The sequence below is a fragment of the Scleropages formosus genome, chromosome 11 (genome assembly GCF_900964775.1).
Source record: "Scleropages formosus chromosome 11, fSclFor1.1, whole genome shotgun sequence".
NCBI lineage: Eukaryota > Metazoa > Chordata > Actinopteri > Osteoglossiformes > Osteoglossidae > Scleropages > Scleropages formosus.
In genome coordinates, this window is record NC_041816.1 from 1,075,204 (window position 1) to 1,084,685 (window position 9,482).

Consider the following 9,482-nt stretch of genomic DNA (forward strand, 5'->3'; position numbering starts at 1 on the left):
ATGCTGGGTCTGGTGCGTACCTTCGGCTCGTCGAACGAGAGGAGCGGAGCCGAGAGGGAGAGGGCCCTCGGCGCCGGCCTCATGTCCGAACCCCGCGCCTCCCCGCGGGCGCTCGGCAAGTACGACGCGCGGTTCCGCGAGGCGTTCCGGAGCGTGCCCGAAGACGAAGTCCTCCTCAAAGGTAAGGGAGCGGGCGAGCGCTCGGTCCGGCCCGTCTCCCCGCCTCCGTAGTGCCGAGCGGCTCCGCAGGGGGTCGCTCCGTGCGCCCCCTTATTAGAAGCCCTGCGAACGAAAGTCCCGTTCCGGTTCGTCGTGCTGTTTGTTTTTGTTATCGCCAATAATTTATTATGGCCTCGTTTAAACGCGATCAGGCAGATTGCCATTACTTGGGCAGCAGCAGCGAATTAGCAAACAGCGCTGCGCGCGATGCCGGCGGTGCCGTGGTTCGTTGGGCCACGCTGGGCTTGGGCTTCCTCTCTCCGCAGTACATTCTTGATGTGTGTGTGTGCGTGTCTGTCTCTCTCCTCTCTCTTCAGTGTACTCCTGCGCCCTCCTCAGGGACATCCTGCTCCAGGGCCGCCTCTATATCTCCTCGAACTGGCTCTGCTTCTATGCAAACCTTTTTGGCAAGGACATCAAGGTGAGGCTCGCTTCCCTGCTCGGGCGTTCGGTCCGTTAGCAGCCGGCTTTTTAGTATTTCGCACAATTCTCTTGCGCTCACACCCAGTTGCTGAAAGAGTGGTCTGCCTGCTTCTTTTCAGCCCGTGTGCTGCGCTTTCCATTTGCTGGAATGAGCTCCCTCTGTCCCTCAGAGCTGCTGAATCCTTCCCAGCATTCAATAAGGGTCTCAAAGCAATCCTTGCGGATCCACTTGTCTCCTGATCATCTGTATAAACTTTGCATCACACCATCTGTCTTGCTCACCTTTCTACTCTGTTTCCTATCTGACTCACTTCTATAGGCAGCTACTGGTGTAACGTGTAATAAAGCTGTGCTTTGCTAGTCGTGTCTCTATTTTGAGAACTGTTTGACCGTGGTAAAACGTACTGTTAGCCTTGAGTTGTACATCACTTCAGACAAAAGCATCTGTTTATAAATAAGTGTAAATGTAGTTACTGCTTTTTACCCGTTCTCTCTAGGATTACCCTGCGGGATTCCGCTAGAACAAGGGTGTTAATGTCATTTTTTAATCTGATAATGTAACTTTTTACATTAATGTGTTCTCAGTGTGTTAATTTAATGCGTTTTTGGTCATTGTCAGTCGGATTATATGCATGTCCTCGGCGGAACGTCCCCATCCCTCTCTTTCCGCCCCATAGGTGTCCGTTCCGGTGACCTCTGTCCAACTGGTGAAGAAATGCCGGACGGCGAGACTGCTGCCCAACGGGCTGGCCGTTACCACGGACACCGGGCAGAAGGTATACAGTTGCAGCAAACGGTGCTCCGCACGAGCAAGCAAAAGGGCAAATTGGCGTCACGCTGCCGCACTGCACCGTGTGAAATGTCTCCAGCGTTCAGATGTAATCTGGCTCCGCTCCTCTTCCACGTTCTCTCTTCTTTTCTACAGGATCCGCATACCGTATTTCACCGCTGTTATGTACCCGGAACATTTCCCGCCTGCAGGACCCGCTCGTCTCTTTCTACCTGTCGGAAATTCAGATAAATCGCCGTCACGTTTGTCTTGGTTCCTGCTTTGCTTACTCTTCCTCGCGTTTTCGAGCTCCTTCGTCCGCTAAAGTGTGTGTCCGTGCGAATGTGGTTTGTGGGCCTGTGAGAAGTTTCACCGCGGTACACGACCGCTTTTTTATGGTTACATTTGAATTTGGCTTTGGATCAAAAAGGTGATGATGCAAGAGTGTCCTTGACGTACAGTAGTAAAGCTTTTTATTGGGCTGTATAATTTTACAGTGAGTACAAATGCCGTGGGCTCCTTCCTCTCTGCTCCCTCTCACGTTTTACCGTAAAAAGCCTGGAGACGTTAATGCGGTAACGCAGGATTCCGGAAGACCGATCAGTACTGCGGGCTGCTGGCCTTCGCTGGCGTGCGCCTTCAGGAAGATGCGGTTCACCGGGAACCAGGCCACGGTTTTCGGGGAACACGGAGTAATACGTGGACCTGCGCCGCAAGACTGCGGGCTGGTGCCGGGAGTACGAGCGTAAGAGGCGAAGGCTCGCTTTGTGATTCCGCGGTATGTCTTCCCACTTCCCGCAGTACGTCTTCGTGTCCCTCCTGTCCCGGGACAGCGTCTACGACGTGCTCAGGAGGATTTGCACGCATCTCCAGGTCAGAGTTCACCCCACACCTCCGAAGAGAGCCCAGAAAGGCTCTGCCCTGCTCTGCTCTGCTCTGCTCGGGTTAGGTGGACTTTTCCGGACATTTTAAATGCTGGCTGCTCAAGGAGACCGCATTCTGTCCCTGACCTCGGACCTCGGACCCTGCCTCTGCTCCACAGGTCAACGGGAAGAAGAGCTTGAGTCCGAAGCAGCATGTGGAGGAGCCGAGCTCCTTATCGCTGGTGAGCCTCGCAATCTCATCTCTCGCCATTGTGTTTATGGACCGTAGAGCAATAAAAGAGCCGCTTTACCATCCGTCACACCTCTCATTGCTTCTGCTACTGTTCTTCCTCAAGTTTTCACTCAGCTGAGCGGCAGGCGGTAGACAACAGTGTGTTTTCACCGTCTTCAAGGGCATCATCAACGTGTGCCATGAGGTATTTGTAGGTGACGATAGCAAGTGCTCCGTGGGCCAGCACAGTGGCGTTAGAGCTGCTGCTTTTGGTTCTCTTTGGTTGTAGGTTCAAATCCCACCTCCTGCTCTAGTTCCCTTGAGCAAAGTACGCGTCCTAAATTTGTCCAGTTCCAGCTGGATAAAGAGCTGCAGTCAGCTTAACGTCGCAAGTAGCGTTTGAGGAAAGTATCGGCCGAACGGATAAATGTCAGAGACGGGCGCTCGTGTTGGTTTCGACGAAATGTGCACGTTCGGTGAACGGTTTTCTTCCAGGTCCTCGTTCTTGACCACGGGCCTGCGTTCACCAACGGCTAAATCGGCGAGCGACGGTACTGTTCCGGCTCCGATGTCCTCTTGATTACGTGAGTGGAATAGCATCCAAAAGACTGCAGAAAGCAGCGTCTTGAGTTTAATGGTCCCCTACAGGTCAGCGGTGAATGACCGCAGTACCACAGTGCATCTGTGTCCTTCGCAGTTCGGTTTCATCTCAGAATCAGTTTGAAGTGAGACCTTGAACGCGATGACCCCTTTGCTGTTGCACGACCTTTTTATTTCAATTATGCTGTCGGTTTACATGTATTTATTTAGCAGACGCTTTTTCTCCAAAGCGACTTCCAATGAACTCTTATGAGCCCGCACACCTTATTCATCGTGGTGACTTACACTGCTAGATACACTACTTACACTGGGTCACTCATCCATACATCAGTGGAACACGCTCTCTTTATGTCACTCGCCCAGAGAGAGCGTGAACCTGCAAAGCATGTCTTTGGACTGTGGGAGGAAACCAGAGCACCCGGAGGAAACCCACGCAGACAGAGGGAGAACGTGCAAACGCCATGTTCAAAGTTGAGAAGGCAGTCACCGTTTCTCCGGAAGTACCAACTCTGAAGTGCATAGTCAGCAGGTCCCCCTACGTAGCACTGTATCCAGCAGCCATACGCTGTCACGGATGGCAATGAGAGAGAGTGATTTCGTGACCTGACATCTTCTACAGCTATTTGAACGCAGTGCGGTTAACATTTCCGTCTCGCTGACTTGGATGCCTCCACCGTCATCGTTGGCCAATGTGCCGTGTCACCCGTGTGAACCAGCGTATCGAAGACGGTGCATATTTGGCGGTCGAGTCCATGTGAACGATGTCGTCTTCCGCCTTCAGGTTGATTTCCCGGCGCCGGACGAGTTCCCTGTCCCGGTGCTCAAGTGGAGGAGCAAGTCCTCCTCGGGGTCCACGTCCTCGTCGCCGCCCGACCTTCCGGACAACTCCGCCAGCAGCCTCGGTATGGTGGACTCGCCTTTCCGGACGGACTCGCCCCTGGAGGGTGAGAGACGTACAGCGCGCATCATACCGATGTGGCGGAGGCGGGACCAGCATGCATTGTGGGTCACGGTCAGCTCGTTGACCGGAGCAGGGCACGTATCTGTCTGCGGGCGTCTGACCCACAGGTTTACGACCCAACGCATTTCACGTTTACGCTCTTTAATACACTCTGCACGTGCTGCCCTCGTAAGCAGAGCGGTTGCCTGCTCTTCTTCCTCCCGTCTTTCAGTTGCATTTTACCCTGCGAACGCCGGAAGCATCCGTCACAGCGACGGTCCTTCCAGCGAGCGAGAATGCGTTTGCGCTTCTAATTCCCTGCATTATGCGGGCGGGGCTTCAGTCCTCCTCGCTTTCTGGATTAGCGCGATGTTACACAGCCAGGAATGTAGTCTAACGCAGAGATTTAATCTGAAACGCGCTTAGGGAAAACGAGTTTTTAAACCTTTTACTGGCATTTTCGCACACGGTAATATGTCGCGGGAATGTGTGCCACGTGCAGATCGAGGACTCGGATTTCCGGTCAGCGTCGCTAACGAGGGCGACGCCTTATTAGTTGGCGACAAGCAGGTCTGCGGGGCTTATGAGCCGCACCGCGGTGCAAGTGTGTCACTTCGCTTTTACTTTTGCGCCGGTAAACATTCCCCGGTGCCCCTCCGGCGTAGCTGCTCCCGGCCGAAGGAGCTTTCGGAGCGATTCGCCGGGGGTCCGTTCCCGCGCCGCGTCCGCCGGGGCCGAACGGCGCGAGCGACCCGCGGAACCGCTTCCCGGATCGCGCGAGGACTTGGGGCCTCGTGCGAATATCCTGTTAGTAAAGCAGCCTCAACGGAAGCTCGACGGAGATGTGCGGTTTCTAGGTGCGACATCGCTACTGTACTTTGAGAGCAGCGTGGCCTTAGGTGTTGCGCTGCCGCTGCCTCCCGAAGGGTTGAGGGTAGGGGGGCGCTGGAGGGAATGGGAAGGTGTAGCGTTTTACCAGCAGCCCCACCCCCTTCTGGATAGCAACCCGATCGATGCTCCCGGTGTTCGGCGACTAGGGAACTGCGGAAACCTGACTTCCCTCTACCCGCTGCCCTCCACAGAGCGAAGCGCGCGGGCCGACGAGACCCCCGCTGGCGAACCGGAAGCCGTGCTGAGCCGCGCGGAGCGTCGGCTGCTCGAGCTCTTCATCGTGCTGTGAGTCCGTCCGCGCCTCCTTTCCTCCTTTCCTCGTTTCCCACGGCTCCCGTTGCCGCCGCTGGCCGCGTTTCCTCGACACGCCCGCCCTCCCCCGCACGCATTCCACCCTAATTCAATTACAAGCTTTCCACCATAACGTGAACAAACTGTTCATTGTGCAGGTTTGTAGCAGTTGCCGTACGCCGAGCGGACGCCCGGCGAACCCGAGAGCCGAAATGCGCTTCGCGGCGGTCACGGTGCTCATGTCCTTGCATTTTCAGCAGCTGAGAAATTGGTCATCGCCTGCGTGTTGCGAGAGCTCTCGTTTGCAGGCGATGCCGTAAAGCAAGACGTAAATTGCTGTCGGTAGAAATGGGAAGCGGGATGAGACGCGACGTTGCCGTGCTCTTACCGCGCCGTTACCGTGCCGTACGTCGGCGGCGATCACGGCTGCGGTAACGGCGCTCGTTTCTTCCTACTGCCATCTACTGTTGAAACTTGGAACTGCCGCGACCCCCGTCACCCTGTCCCCGCACACCGGAAAGCATTTCGAAGTATTATTTTTCAACATTTTCCACATCTTCACGATCTCGTTAGCATTCTTTAAGCTGCTCGCCCCGGCTCCTCATCAGCGCCCCGGATTTCCGGGAACAGCCGCTGGTAAAATTGCACTGCTTTGCAACTTCTCGCATAATGATGAGCAGGCTATCATAAGGCGCCACCCAGCATTCTTTGCACCCCAGTGTTGCTCTCCATTCACTCATCCTTCGTGCTGCTCTCGCGCTACCCTGCAGTATCGTCGTCCTCATCCTGTCCTCGTGCTACCTGGCGTTCCGCGTGTGCACCCTGGAGGAGCAGCTGTCCTTCCTCAACACCAAGCTGGCCCAGCATGTAAGGGAGAGGTGAGGACCCCCGGACCCCGGCGCTTCGGACGCTAGGCGGCAGCGGCAAGCGCCGCGCCCTGCGACCGCCGAATCCGTACTGCGGCAGTACGTCGAAATGGCTGCGGATCCAGCTCCGATCGTCTTCTGCCGAAGGTGCGACGAAGAGATGCCGAGGTGTTATTTTAGGACGTTTTCATGTTTCGTTTAGGCGTTCGTACTGTTAGGCTGGAAGAAAGATGTCACGGTCCACCCGCTTTCGTCTTGACGTACGTCGGCGCCCTTCGCGAGGCTCTGAGCTCGGCACCGCGTCTCATCCGTAGCAGAACCGTGCCATCCGTGCCATCCGTTCTGGAGAACTGGGGGGATTCGGGCAGTTTTTATAGTCACGTGCGTCTCTGTGTCCTCCCAGGTAACCCCTGCTCCTGGCTGCACCCCCCAGGAAGTCCCGCCTCAGAGGACACGCCCCCGCGTGCACTAACTACGGGGCTCCGCACGGCGAATGCTGAGACGGAGCGGGCCATCTGAGGGCACCCGGAGATCCACGGCTGGACAAAAATTCCCAACGGAAAAGCATCTTAAGGAGCGGCAGGAGCCTATAGGTCTGGGTGCCACCGCGGCGTCGGATCCAGACCCCAGTCTACAACCGGTGTTCTTCTCAGCCGATGGCTCACGTGTCAATGACCTTGGCGATCGCGGCCATCCGTGCGCTCATCAATATTGCGAAAAGGCATCTGAGAACATGTCGATCTTCAGGGACGTGGGATTCGTCAGTCCAGCGGCTTCGGAATTTAGAGACCGATCTGAACTTTTCACGACGGCTACAGATTGAAATTTGGGATACGTCTGCACTTTTGTCATACTGCTTTTCCCCTTCTGCTCTTACAACACATAAACATCTACTATTGTTTCATTCATCCATCTTTCTTCAAGTTAGAAATCTGCCGTTTGACCGACGTATTTTCTCACCATCCTCTACCACGTGCCATCAGGAGCACCGTGGGGTGGGGGGCAACAAGTCTGCAGTTTCTTTCTGACCTCCATCTGAAAAGCCATCTGAAAGAATCGCTTTATAGCCGTTGTACTCTTATTCCACACTGAGGGGAAATGAACATGATTTCACAGTTGCTGTTATCAATATTGTTGTTTGCAGTTCACTAGTTCCGTGTTTGCCGCAACGAATTCCGTTAACGTGAACCCCTGAAAAATGCATTTCACAACAGCTACGTGCATGTGGTTGACATGTGTCACTGGATTAACTTGGAAACCTGCGTCGCTGTAGCAATATCGGTTACCGTGGTACCGTACCTGGCGAGCGCACGCCTTCCTGCGAGCAGCGGCAGGTAGCCGAGGCGCTCGCAGATGTGGCCTTTCGGACGGAAAATTCCCGGCTCGGGGGGTCGAAGGAGATCTGCGGACGTACCTTGGGAAGAGCTCCAGTTTATTCCAAAGAGCCACAAAGGCTCGATAAATTAAGTAATAGACAGTAAATCTGCGTGAAATACAGAGCGGTTAAGGCAACGGCCTCTGAAACGCGAGCGCTTGGATTTGCTAAACCGGTTACTTCGGCTCTGCTTCTTAATCCAAGGAACGCTGCATCACGTGTGCTCGTCGTTCGGAAATTTCGTCGAGACGAGCGAACCGATTCCCGCTAAACCGTGACGATTTTAAGCGCCCGCGTTTGCCCCGCATCGCGAAACGTGCGGAGAAGGCCGAGGAGCGTCGAGTATTTATCGCCCGGCGACGCGGTTCATTTGCGTGCCGTCGCGCTCTCGGATTAGAACGCGTCGCCGCCGGGGACCGAGCCCGCGCGCTTCGGACCGTTCGCCGCGCTTCAGGCGTACGGGCACTCTTTGCTCCGAGCACCGCTCGTAACACCGGTCGGTCGTTCAGCGGCGTAAGGTCCCTGTAGCCGATAAAAGCCCTTCCGTTCTGCACCGGTGAGCTCGGCCGTAGTTCGCGGACGCGGGCGAACGGAAACGACTGACGGACGTCACAGGAGAACGTTTTTTTGCAACGAATTTCATAACCGTGGACGGGTGCTCGGCGGCACAGTAGGTAGCGCTGGGGCCTCACGGCTCTTGGGCTGTCTCTTTGGACACTGTGTGTGTGTGTGTGTGTGTGTGTGTGTGTGTGTGTGTGTGTGTGTGTGTGTGTGTGTGTGTGAGAGAGTGAGAGTGAGAGAGAGAGAGAGAGAGAGAGAGAGAGATTGCCTTCCGTCCAAGGCACACCCTGCGTCACACCCTACGTTTCCAGAACCGGTTGGCCCAACACAACCTCGCACAAACGGTTGTTGATAATAGCCGTACGGATGATGTAACTTCACGGTAACGCTGTAATTTCTTAGGAGAAAAGCGTCTTGAAAGAAATAGGGAAGGTAACGGAAATCTTGAAGAAGTAAGCGGTGAGCGCCTGGTCAAGCTGCGATGTAGCGGAAAAACGCCGCTGATAGTTCGCTACGTTGACACAAGTGTTACGACTTAAATTCGCTTTATTTTTACACGGCACCCTTCCTGCAAGCTCGCCTCAAAGCGTTCGCCATGAGATCAAGAGCAAGAAGCGCGATGAGATATGTAACGGCAGCAGCAGCATCGATAACAGCGGAGGAGGGGCGGTAAGGCTGAGGCTGGTTGGGGGGGGACTGGGGTTCCGCCGTTAACGGGGCAGCGACTCCTCCGGGACGCAGAAACTTCACACAAGTGCGAAAATGTCGCGGTTCCTTTCGGAGCGGCCGGCCGGACATCGAAACGCTTTATATGGGGACGGCGGTGAACGTGGTGAAGGCAGGTTTTGCCATCTGTGGGGTGTGTGTCACAGGAGCGTTGTTGTCAGTAAGCAAAGCCCCCGTGAGCCACCCAGTGCGTGTCCGTCCGTCCGTCCGTCCGTCCCCACTCCTGTGGGACCAAGCTGGCCAGTGAGGTCTGTTCTTACATTCAGCTGCTGCCCCCCAATCCCCCCAAGTACAGGTACCCCATGCCACGAGGGGGTCATTTAAGGCAGGAAAGCAGAGTGGAACCTGGGACATTTTCACGGCGAGGTACAGTCATGAGCACAACTTATTTTTTTTTGCTCACGCTTGAATTTCCAGCCGAAGGGTTTCTGAGGTCGGGATGAATAATTCATGGCCCGTTCCGCAGCCGCGCTTTGGAAGTGCCCCCGGCGGGCGATGGGTGGGGGAAACATTCCGTGTCGTGTGCAGACCACGACGCGCGCGCGCGCACGCACACACAAACATATTCCTCCATCCACAGCCAGCCAGCCAGAGTGGAGGGACTGTGTCTTAATTCATGTCGAATCTGCTGCCTTGGCTCGAAGCGCAGCACGTGGTAGAGCGGAGCTGTCGTACGGGGCGTCATACCCGTTCCGCAGCCTGCGGCTCGTTAGTTCCTCGTGGCCG

At 55.5% G+C, this 9,482-nt stretch overlaps 1 protein-coding gene across 1 annotated transcript; it reads left to right on the top strand.

The window, feature by feature from the left end:
- On the top strand, positions 1-6,552 carry LOC108934542 (GRAM domain-containing protein 2A-like). Its single transcript, XM_029256335.1, has 9 exons — positions 1-181; positions 537-640; positions 1,262-1,418; positions 2,213-2,355; positions 2,454-2,516; positions 3,888-4,050; positions 5,129-5,222; positions 5,999-6,106; positions 6,498-6,552. The coding sequence occupies exons 1-9, from the start codon at positions 1-3 to the stop codon at positions 6,499-6,501; spliced, it is 1,017 nt and encodes a 338-aa protein (XP_029112168.1). The 3' UTR covers positions 6,502-6,552.
- Positions 6,553-9,482: the final 2,930 nt, after the last annotated feature.

Excerpts from the sequence above, each read along its gene's own strand:
- LOC108934542 (XM_029256335.1), top strand. The coding sequence starts at position 1 with ATGCTGGGTCTGGTGCGTACCTTCGGCTCGTCGAACGAGAGGAGCGGA. Across the intron at positions 4,051-5,128 it reads GACGGACTCGCCCCTGGAGG|AGCGAAGCGCGCGGGCCGAC; the intron begins GTGAGAGACGTA and ends TGCCCTCCACAG. Across the intron at positions 5,223-5,998 it reads CTCGAGCTCTTCATCGTGCT|TATCGTCGTCCTCATCCTGT; the intron begins GTGAGTCCGTCC and ends GCTACCCTGCAG.